This window comes from Coffea arabica, chromosome 6e, assembly GCF_036785885.1.
Source record: "Coffea arabica cultivar ET-39 chromosome 6e, Coffea Arabica ET-39 HiFi, whole genome shotgun sequence".
NCBI classification, from domain to species: Eukaryota; Viridiplantae; Streptophyta; class Magnoliopsida; order Gentianales; family Rubiaceae; genus Coffea; species Coffea arabica.
In genome coordinates, this window is record NC_092321.1 from 34,590,966 (window position 1) to 34,603,172 (window position 12,207).

A 12,207-nucleotide genomic window follows, 5' to 3' on the forward strand; every position below is an offset into this window, starting at 1 on the left:
GTTCCTCCTAATTGCCACCGAACCAACCGTCGTTAGTCCGGTGGCTGGGGGAGTAGATTTTCTTAATTGTCAGTCAATGGATGTTGAAAGCTGAGGCACTCCTTGTCGTTCTATTTGCATGTCCCGAGGCCAAGAAAGGCCCGGGAAGCGTGTCAATTTTTGTTTCACACCACCCCTATTAAAGGCACCTCCGAGAAACGTGTCAACTTTTGTTGTTGCAGCGTTTGTCGTTTTATGTTTAAAATTGTACTACAATTTGAAAGTTTGAGACTGACCCTTTTTTGGCTAGACAATTAGTTTTGACCCTTTTCGAACCATAACGTCTAAAACGATGATGGAATAACTTTATCGGTATTGCACTTAATGTATTGGTAGTGCACAATTTTAAAAACATTATTATTCAACATTTGAGAAAAGTTATTGGCACTAAATTTTGTTTTATATTAGATGTGTTCACATTTTAACGTAGACAATGTACATGTTTAATTGTAATTAATAAAAATGAAAATGGTAAAGTTTGATAACAATATTCTTTATTAGTGCCGTTGCATATAAATTTTTGGAAAGCAAAATATTATGTTCCTAAATTTTTTTTAAATGTAAAATGGATGTATTTGGAGAGAGTGTTATTTGAAATATTATGTAAAATAATTATTATATCATTTTTTATAATGTGATACATGTGAGATAAAAAGATGGTGAGAAAGATTAAAAAAATGATTCAAAAACGTGTTTGCGATGCAAGTACAAATATTGTTTTCAATAATCACATGTCAACACACTCAAAATTTATTATTTACATATCTACTTCAATTTGCTTGAATTAAAATAATGTGGCGATCCATTTATGTTTGTCATTTATTGTCACCCCTGTTTTATGTATGAATCTCGAAAAATGTGGTTCCATGATTTTTTGGTAAAATGTGTCAACAGAAACTTTTTGATGCCAACTTTGCAAATTTAACATAGCTTATGTCTTTCCTGTTTCTTATCATTTCTTGATAAAATTGCTAAGAAAAAAGAAAAATTTTTAAATTTTTATCATCTCTTTCTTGTATATAAGATAAAAATACTGCATTGATTTCGTTCTTTAATTATGGAAAAGAATTTATCTTTTTTAAGTAAAGTTACATTTTTTATATTACTAGCTAGCCCAAACATGTCAACTAATTAACTTAATAATGTCAATTCCCAAACTTTTGTTGTAGTTGAGATTGTCTTTATATGCTGTTAAAAATAGTTTAAGGATTGGCTCTCTGCATCTTTGAAAAAAATAATATTTGAAGATGTTCTTAAAAATAGGCTTGAAAATAAATTTTGTATCAGTTATTTAAAACTAAATTAAGTTTTATTCTAAATGAATACATAAACTATTTTATACACTCGTGCAAAGCACTTGATAAGTTTACTCGTGCGGTTTGCAACAGTGTAGTCAGAAGAGGCGGCAAGATTAATTACTAGACTTGCTAAATAGTTGGTTTGCATTGAGATAAAAGTTTCCTGTCATCAGTCATATGCACTTGTATTTTATTGTTATTATTTTTGTTTACAAGTTTAACAATGTAGTAAATGATTGTTGTCCATTAAACGGAGGCTGCCTTTTAAAGAAAAAAGGTAAAACTCCTGTTAGGGTTTCTTTTAAAAAAAATAATGTAAACAGAGGCCACCTTTTTTCTCAATAAAGGAACAGGCTCCAATAAGCATTCTCTAAGAGGTGTCTCAAGTGATACTTTTTAAAAGAGCAAGTATAAGTCGAGAAATTACATAAATTTAATGTGGCCCAATAAATGTGAGTGCCTGAATTTAAATTAAGTGTAAATATACTAATAAGCATCCATTGGAACTCATTAAAAAAATCTTAAGAAACATTAAGACTAACTGTTGTTAGACAAGTTTTTAACAGAAAGTACTTGTGGCAACAAAGGCACTATATTCATTATTTTTTTTAAGGGAATACCACCTGTTTTGGCTTTTTTTTGGGGGGGGGGGGGGTGTTGGGGGGGTGGGGTGGTTGCATAACTGACATGATTTCTTATGTATGATATTTTCTAAAACTATGATAATCATACTCAAAGAATCATAGGCATTAAATCACATTTAGCTGCTATAAATCCTACTTAACTAGCCATTATCCATTTTGTTGTATATTCCTTTCTTTTTCTTCTAGTAGATGAGATAGCAGAAAAGGTAACATCAACTTGATAACGAGAACTTAAGAATTTATTACTGGGAATGCTTATAGCTTAGATTCTGTACAGATAATTTCTGTTTTAGGTGGACAGTTCGTTCTTAATTGGTTTATGCCAATGAAACATTTCCATTTTATTCAATTGGAAAGAAATCTTTGTAACCTATTAACTGCTGCAATGTAGGTATTGACTTAAAATCTGAACAAATGGATTCAACATTTTTACATTGTTAGTATAAAGATATTTGACATGGGTCTAAATGCAGGATATATAACCTTTATTCAAATTCTAAATTTTCTTTTTTCATATGTGACTTGCATGTACACTTGCTGGCATTAATAAAATGGGCACTGGCAAAGTAAGAAAGCTTAATCCTTGTTCAATTGCTACCGAGAATAGGGTCTGCTTGAGTTATATAATTGTTAGGTGCAGGTAACAAAATCATCTTGATGTGGTGTTTCTTCTTTGGGAGGGTGTTAAATCGGCAGGCCTTGCACCTAATCATTATGGAGTAAGTTGGAGTCATTGTCTTCTCTGCGTTCCAGTTAAAAAATCTAATTACTTGTGTTCAAGAACGACTTACTTAGGTAGGACATGTTTACTACGCACTGTTAGACATTCTTACATGGGGCCTTCACTTCAACAACTGTCATTGCTGCCCGTCAAGCCTCCTGATAGCAGTCCACAGGCCAGGAATGTTGACTAATTTGAGATGCAATAATCCCAGTAGCACTATCAGCAGAAAGTCAATTGCTTTTCTTAATTTCGAGTAGCTAATTTTCTTTGTTTTAATGCATGTGGCAGAGACATAACTAAAATGTCTGAAGATGTCAGCAAGAAATTGTTGACAGAAGTTAGCCATGGTGAAGAACATCTTAACGAGGAAGAGAAACTCAAGGACCGGATATGGAGTGAATCGAAAAAAATGTGGGTTGTTGCAGCTCCAGCAATATTTACCAGATTTTCAACATTTGGGACTAGTGTCATCACCCAGGCATTTGTTGGTCATATTGGAGCTACACAGCTGGCTGCTTACTCTTTGGTCCAGACTGTCCTTTTGAGGTTTGCCAATGGCATCCTGGTAACTATTTTTAACATCTTTCTATGTTGTCATATTTACAAGCATTTTTCCTTAGTTTCTGATTTCGAGTTATTCTCCATCTTGTTACAAAAATTTGGCAAATGGCAGTACAAATTAGCAAACTTGACCCTGTGGAGAGCAAGCCACTATTCTGCCTGTATACCAACATTAATATTTTTCACACATTTACATAGATGACCAACAATTAATACTTGTACTATCAGTTTAAGCTTTCTTTGGATCCATAAAGAGTCGAGAAGGTTTCCACTTCATTGATCTATTTAGGAGCTTGATAGTTTGGTATTACCAGATAGTTTCTGGCCTATTAAGTGGAAGAGCAGCTTATGCAGAGAAGAGATCCTGTAAAATCTTACTCTATTTTAGGAAAAGCATAGCTATTATGCTTGTCAATGTTTACTAGAATTTTTCTCCTTTTTTTTTTATTTATAATGAATTTATACAAATATGAATAATTTAAATACAAAAATTAATAACAATACTACATGTTCGTTCATATTAACTTTAAAAAATTAATGCATTCTAAATGTTCAATTATTTACTAATTTTTAAAATTTTGTTTACATACTTTCACAATAATATGATAGTATACCTCAAATAATGTATCTCATATCAAAAATTTCGTAGATATTTTTTTTTATAAATATTCTTTTAGATAATTTAAATTTTTATAATGACCATAAACTTAGAACTATATATTCACATTTAATTAAGTAGAAAAAATCCAGCAATGTGCTTTTTTCATCAATAAATATTTAGTTTCAAGCAATATTGGTAAATCTGTCGATGTAATAGTATATTCTTTGTTTTGCACTAAGTTAATTCAAAATTAGGGGAAGAGATGATGAACAATTTAAATACTAATTAATGATATGGTGATGAAAGGAAGTAATTTATGGAATATGTAACATTTCAATAATTTGTGATTTGAAAAAGGTTTTACTATAGTTCTTTATGTAATAATTTGATAGAAAATAGAATCATTAAAATAAAATTAGTTGATTTTTAAAGCAATATCATTAAGATAACATTAATTATTTTTTAAAGTTATTTTAAAATTAGAGATAATTTTTAAACATATAATATAATCCAAATAGGATTCAATATAGGTAAAACCCAAGTGACCCATAACCCATTAATTCTCTTCAATTAGGTATGTGATGTAGGAGTGAGAAACAACTCTGATTAAAATAGCTACTTTCATATATATATATATATATATATATATATATATATATAAATGAGCTTTAGCCAAATATGATTATTAAGTTCCTATGAATGCTATACTACAAATGGGCAGTAGGAACAAAATATGAGGTAGACAGTATTTAACACGTCAAATCAGTGTATTTGGCGTAGTATTAGACATCTCAAATTGATTCTAGTTTTCTATATTTTTCATGATATTTTGCATTCCCTTACGCATTTGGCATAAAAGAAAGGGATAATTTCATAAACCTCTCCTAAGGTTTCTGACAATTGCAGCTACCTCCTTTGAGGTATGAAAAATTACACTTACCTCCCTTGGTGCTATGAAAAGACTATAATAGCCTTAACAACTTTACAAATCCTAAGTGAAAAGTGGGTGTAAGAAGAAAAGAAAATCACATTTTGCAAATAATTATTTATTCAAAAGCCTAACTTCATCTCACTTAATACATTATATTCCATTCCTGGATCATTTAAATGGACTTCTTGCTTAGTTTTATAAATAGCCAACTAGTAGGGATGCATTTGTTAAAAACAATTTCTTCACAACTTACTTAGTAAAAGAAAAAAAAAAGAAATCCAAACGTTAAAAAATAATGCCTTAAAACATGGCCTAAATTTTACTATAAAGAACCACCTTAAAATTTTTTACTTAGCAAGTAATGCTGATATTTTATTTCTTTTATCATTCAATTTATTTTGTAAATCAAATAGGGGCAATATAGGAGATATTTTGTGCTTACATCACCATTTGTTATTAAAACTTACTTTTCAGGGGAGGTTTCTGTAATTTTTCAGATCTCAAGGGTGGTGATTGCAATTGCCAAAAATCTTAAGGGACGTTTCTGTATTATTCCTAAAAGAAAAGGCATATGACCTGATATTATTCTCATATGTGGTGATTGATGTAGAACGATAGTGTTCACGCTGTGGTTGGTGCCGCGACTTTCAGACCTTGATCATAGAAACTGAATATTATACTAGGCTCTTTTTCTTTGACCTATCTTAGCATAGATGGTGGATCTTCTTTTATCATTGTTCATGCAACTTCCTTGTGTTATCAAATCGAAAAACATACCCTGATGAATGCAGTAGTGAAATACCCAACAGGTTGTCGGTCAGCTCACTGTATGACATTCTTGTGCAATCTGCAGCATCCAAAAATTCTACCAAAAAGATAAAGGAGATAAATTTATGTCTATGGAGAGGCAATTTATATACATACACAAATATGTGGGAGAAAGGGGAATGAATATCAATAATATATCAATAATTATATATAATAACAAGACTCTCAAATTTCACTCTTCTCAATTGATAACAATAAGACTCCTTAAAATTAGATGACTTGGCAAACAAACCTTACAACTACAAGAAATTTTCTAATAAAATATTAATTTTTAAATAATAAAACTATTATAACTTGACTCTAACAAAACTAGTAAAAAACTTGATTTGATTAAAACACTGTTAAATAACAATATAGAAACTTCTATTTTTAGACTTGATTTAAAATGCCAACATTGGTCCTTTAAATCGAGTTCTCTCTAGGATTAGATTTGATACAATCACGAACATTAATCTTCCTTGCAAATTCAGTCAATGTCACTTTATACTAGTTTTTCATTTACTTTTTTTCGTTGCAGTAATCCATGCACCTGAATAGACTGTTTTTCTTGACACAATTTGATGTCAATTTATTGACAGCTCATCACTTTGTAATTTTTGTAATTACAATTCAACTGACAAGACTTTTCTCCGATCTCTGTCTTCATATAACAATCAATCTAACAATTTTTGAATCAATCTTATGGTCCAATTTTCACAATTGGTTAATCCCTGACCAAATTTATGGTCTAACTCAATCAACTGACTTCTTCTAATATAACCTTGTGCCCCATCTCTCTTATAGCAAAACGTGTAGGATTAATTTCGTAATCAGGCCAATTCTTCAATATTCATAGGCACTCCATAATCAATTTCTTGAATCTAGGGCTCTGATCCTAGATGTAGAACCCAAAAAAATTCCACCAAAAAGCTATAGGAGATAAATTTCATAGAATCAATATATATGGGGAGACAATTTACGCACATACAAGAGAGGAATAAATATCAATAATATACCATTGTAACTTGGCTCTCAAATTTTACTATTCTCAACTAACAATAATAAAACTCCCTATTTATACATTAGATGACTTGACAAACAAGTCTTGCAACCATAAGAATTTCCTAATAAAATACCAATTTCTAAATAATAAAACCACTGCCCCTAGCGGATAGTTCAACTGGTTCCGTAGCCTAGTAGTTACCAACAGGTCCTGTGTGTGCTACCTCACTGTGTATCCTTAGGGTAAAACTCTATACAGACTTGGAGGATTAGTCTGGCCGAGAGGTTGGGATACCTCTAAATGAAATAATAATAATAATAATAAAACTACTATAACTTACCTCTGACAAAACTATTAAAAACTTGATTTGACTAAAACACTGCTAAATAAGAATACAAAAACTTCTATTTTTTAGGCTTAATTTAATATGTCAACACAATCCCCTTCCTAAAAAAATTTTGAATTTTTGCATATCAAAACCATTGTTTATTGTTCAGTATGCACCTTTTTACGCATTTCTAAGGTGGTGGTTTTGGTGATATTGTAAAATTCAAATTGAGCAGTGGAGTTTCCATAGATCAGGCTAGTGCAATACTTTGGAACATGTAAACTGAAGTGGTCTTTAAGGTTTCTTTTCTTCTGTATGCCAAATTTGAATATACAGTTGGGCATGGCTAGTGGATTGGAAACTCTTTGTGGGCAAGCCTATGGTGGAAAGCAATATCATATGCTTGGAGTCTATCTGCAAAGGTCGTGGATTGTCTTATCTGTGACATCAACTGTGCTTCTACCAATTTTCATTTTCACTGCCCCAATTTTAAGAGCTTTAGGACAGGAAGAAGCTATTTCAGAAGCGGCAGGAACTATTGCTGACTGGTTAATTCCTGTGCTCTATGCATTCGGTGTATCATTTACCTGCCAAATGTTCCTCCAAGCACAAAGCAAGAACATGATTATTGCATATGTGGCAGCCTTTTCTCTATCAATCCACGTGCTTCTCTCATGGCTTTTAACAGTGAAATACAAATATGGAATTCCTGGTGCCATGATTTCTACAATCTTGGCTTTTTGGCTTCCCAATGTTGGCCAACTTCTGTTTGTTCTTTGCGGAGGCTGCCGGGAAACATGGAAAGGTCTTTCATCCTTGGCTTTCAAAGATCTCTTGCCAATTATTAAGCTTTCATTATCATCTGGTGCAATGGTATGGTAAGATAATTCTTTGGTTACACTCTTAAAAACTCTAGTATCTTGGAAGATTTGCACCTACTGTGACAACGAAAGAAAGTGGTGCCAATGCTTTAAAAAAAAAAAAAGAGCTCTTTATTAAATCATTGCTTGAGGAATCTCTTTGGGAAATTTCAACCTTGTTTAAAGAAGCAAAATTTTTGTGTGGAAGAATAATAAATCTGTTCATGATGTGTCACATCGGTAATCAAGCAGTGTAAGCCAAGCTTGTTGCTTGCCATTTTGGATGGTAATAAACTTTTGTTATTGCCTCACCATGTGAAGCAAAGTTGTGTTGCAAAATCTGCATCATTAAAGTACCAATTGAGCAGATTTTATATGAGTGGATCTAGTTGGGGAAACGATTATTCCTCATTTTCATCTTCCATCTGTTTTTATGTGAAAATATTGGAAACACGGTAATCTTTCTTATAACAGGGTGAAAGTTTTAATCCAGTGTGCAAACTATTCTTATGCGAACATGAAAAATACCTTCTTTCGTAATTGACATATAGGTATTTCCTTCTTAGACGTTTTACTTGTATAATTTTTGGACCTTCTATGCAGTCTCGAGCTGTGGTACAACACCATATTGATTCTTCTTACTGGAAACATGAAGAATGCAGAGGTTGCAATTGATGCTCTTTCTATTTGGTATTGATTTCTTCCTCTTTCTTAAAATTCTCTCCTTTCCGTACTTGCGTCAAGTTCTAGTTTATCAAACCAGCAAAAAATGTTTTCCTTTTGCAGCCTAAATATTAGTGGCTGGGAGATGATGATTTCTCTTGGCTTCATGGCTGCAGCAAGGTAATTCCGCTACAAGTTCGCATATGCATTGAGCTCTTTTCTTTCAACATTAAATAAGTCATAAAAGTGAAATGATTTGCTAAAGCCTAAGCGGGCTTTCACAATGCCTGTAACTTGCAGCACTTTTTTGACTTATTTTGTTTCTCTTGATGATGAATCACATAATGTTCCATTCTGTTCTCCGTAACAGTACATCCTAAAGACTACTAATCATTTACCCTCCTCACATATATAGTGTACGAGTTGCGAATGAACTTGGAAGGGGGAGCGCTAAAGCAGCAAAGTTCTCCATATGGTTTTCAGTTCTGACATCTTTGGCCATTGGATTTGTGCTATTCATATTCTTTCTCTTCTTTCGAGAACGTGTAGCTTACATATTCACCACAAGTCCTGATGTGGCTGTAGCAGTTGGTCAGTTATCGCCATTGTTAGCATTTTCCATACTTCTGAACAGTGTTCAACCGGTTCTTTCTGGTAAGCTTGTTTTTTTTATCTGTCATATTGATGGTTGTTATCAGTTATAGAAAGAGTAAAATGAAAAAATCAAGATGGTTCTGGTTCCACCAGATTGCTCTAAAGATGTTGTGACCTTGTGAATTTTAAGTTTTAACATCTCAAAAGAAATTACCAAAAAAGAAAAAGCAAGTTTTCTATTTTTTTTGTTATAAATGATACTATATGAAATAATTCTTCCTTTTTCAAGGGGTTGCTGTGGGGGCTGGATGGCAGGGAACTGTGGCATGGGTCAACGTGGGTTGCTATTATTTGCTAGGCATACCCATTGGAGTGGTGCTTGGTTACGTTATTAAATTGCAAGTACAAGTAAGTTCTATTTTGGTACCCATTCTTAGTTACAGCACTAGATAAATGGAAGGATCAGTTTGTTGATTTTTGGTTTGTTTCTTGTATTCTTTTACAACAATGAGTGGAGTATAAAGGACAAGCTTACAAGTAGTGGGATACATTCAAGGGATAATTTTAGAAACCTCCCTTGAGGTTTTTGACAATTTCACTAGTTTCCCCTGAAGTTTGCAAAATTACACAAATCTGTCATGAGATTAAGGTTTTGCTAACAAAATTAGTTCAATTAGAAAAAGTAACATTAAAAAAGTACTTTAAGAAGAGATATGAACTTTTATTTCATAAATGCCCCTTAGGCATATATATAAGTTGTATTAGTAAAAAAATAAAAATAATTAAAAATTAGAAACAATTGATACAAACATTTTACCGTTCAAAAAGTTCATATTTAATATATTAGACAATACAAATAAGTAATAAAATTATACTAATGATCACAAAATTTAACAAAGCAGACTAGGCATCTCTTTTTACATGATGTTTGTTATGATTCTTGTGATTTTGAATAGAAAAATTTTTAAATTTTGCCTTTCTTTTCCCTCTTTCCTCCTTTACTTCCACGAAATTATTTTACAACTGTCACAATTTTAAGAGTTTCAAAGAAAATATCCTCATGAACAATCTTGTTTTGCCCTATATTTTTTTCTTCTACCAAAATTCTTCTTTCCACATTGTGTACAACTGATTTTTTGGTCATTGTCAAATTCTATCTATAACAAAATAGTATCAATTGATGTTATTTTGTAATTACTAGTCATCGTTCATCATTAAAGAAATTTTTAACAGTTATTTTCATTAATTCGTTATTAATAATTAATTAGTGCTCTAATTACTTAATCGTTAGATATTAATAAAGGATAAAGGAGGGAAAAGAAAGGTAAATTTTGAAAAAAAATTTCTGTTCAAAATCACAAGAATCATAGTAAACATCATATTAAAAGATATGACTAGTCTGTTTTGCTGAATTTTGTGATGATTAATATAGTTTTGTTGCTTATTTATGTTGTCTAATTTATTGAATGTGAACTTTTTGAGTGGTGAAATGTGTATATTAGTTGTTTTTAATTTTTAATTATTTTTATTCTGTTACTAATACAACTTGTATACATGCATAAGGGTATTTATGAAATAAAATTTCATCTCTTTTCTTAAAATATTTTTTTAATGTTACTTTTTCTGATTGGACTAATTTTGTTATCAAAACCTTAATCTCAGGGGAGGTTTGTGTAATTTTGTAAACTTCAAGGGAGGCTAGTGAAATGTTAGAAACCTCATAGGAGGTTTCTAAAGTTATCCCTACATTCAAAATAATCTTAGACAGGCAATCCCCATTTTTAATAAGTGCATTAAATTACATTGAATGAAACTAAGAAGGTGAGTACCATTCGTGCTGTTGCATCAATCGCTAAATCTTGTCATTGGATCAAGGTCTCAAAATATTAGGGGTCTCTAATTTTTTTCACTCTGAATTAGAATCTACTCGACTTATACACCCAATAAAATTTCTAAATAAAAAAGAACCAGATAAGTAAAAGCAATTGTTTTTGCTAAACACTTTCGTGTTGTCCACCTTTTTGCTTCGCTGTTTCTTCCTCACCTGTTTAAACGAATGTGACAAATTGAAGTTTATTTTGTAGGGTGTTTGGATTGGAATGCTAATTGGTACGCTAGTCCAAACCATTGTACTTGTTGTAATCACATTGAGGACAGATTGGGATCGACAGGTATTTCATTGTCCAATTTGTTCCTTTTTAATTCTCCACTTTTGATAGTTAGTTTAATAAAATTCTTACTTTGGTTTGCAGGTATTGATTGCACAACAACGAATCAATAGGTGGTTTATACCATCTGAAAATGACAATAGATCCGAATCTCTCTGATATATTTGATGTTTTCGTCTTTTACTTTGTCATTAAAACTAAATTAAATGCTTAATTGCAGCACAACAATAATTAACTCTACATTATTCTGTAGAATGCAAATGATTGAAAAAGGAAGAATTATTATAAATATGTTTACTAGACTATTTTGATCCTTCTGATGCCTAGATAACACTGATTAAGCATCTTAGACATAAAAATAAATCGACAAGAGCCAAAGTAGAGTGTTCAATTGATGGAGACAAATATGCTATTCATTTATTACATGATTTGGATTTCAATAAGATTGTTCTAGAAGAAGATGGACAAAAGGTCATCAAAATGCTGGATCATTTAGAATTTGATGATTCATCATGTCTCGTTTGTTGATTGATGATGTCATTTTCTTATGTCAAGATTTCGTGTGCTAGTAAGCATCATGGATTCTTAGATCTTTTAATGTTTCTGATCATCACCTTGCTAAGCATGCTATTAATCTTTTAGATTCTTGCATATATAGAAATTCTTCTCTATCTGTTATTAGTTCTGCACTTCTTGTGATACGAATCCCGTCGAAAGCGAAACTTGTATTCACAAGCCCCAGACCTAGACGATTGATACCCGACGGTTTGGCAGCGGAAAATTTGACCCTAATTAACTTTAGAAGTCACGAACAATATTGATACTATCTCAACCCGTAACTAATCGAATTAATGAACCAAAGTTGTAAGATAGAGGAACGCCACAATCAAGGAGGATATTTGATTGATAAGTTCAGTTGAATACTTTCAAGAATCTCAAGTATTCAAGAAAGGCGCTCTTGGAGAGAGAAAGTGAATAAATTCACA

The 12,207-nt window shown here is 31.8% G+C and overlaps 1 protein-coding gene across 1 annotated transcript; it reads left to right on the top strand.

The window, feature by feature from the left end:
* Window positions 1-2,006: 2,006 nt before the first annotated feature.
* On the top strand, window positions 2,007-11,534 carry LOC140009638 (protein DETOXIFICATION 21-like). Its single transcript, XM_072055734.1, has 9 exons — window positions 2,007-2,700; window positions 2,994-3,270; window positions 7,273-7,814; window positions 8,400-8,486; window positions 8,583-8,639; window positions 8,875-9,113; window positions 9,343-9,461; window positions 11,138-11,224; window positions 11,306-11,534. Exons 1-9 carry the CDS (start codon window positions 2,639-2,641, stop codon window positions 11,378-11,380), a joined length of 1,545 nt encoding a protein of 514 aa, XP_071911835.1. The 5' UTR covers window positions 2,007-2,638; the 3' UTR covers window positions 11,381-11,534.
* Window positions 11,535-12,207: the final 673 nt, after the last annotated feature.

Bases quoted from the DNA above. Each gene is read 5' to 3' on its own strand.
- LOC140009638 (XM_072055734.1), top strand. From the start codon at position 2,639: ATGTGGTGTTTCTTCTTTGGGAGGGTGTTAAATCGGCAGGCCTTGCAC. The intron at 3,271-7,272 runs GTAACTATTTTT...TTGAATATACAG, and splicing joins GGTTTGCCAATGGCATCCTG to TTGGGCATGGCTAGTGGATT. The intron at 8,640-8,874 runs GTAATTCCGCTA...TCACATATATAG, and splicing joins GGCTTCATGGCTGCAGCAAG to TGTACGAGTTGCGAATGAAC.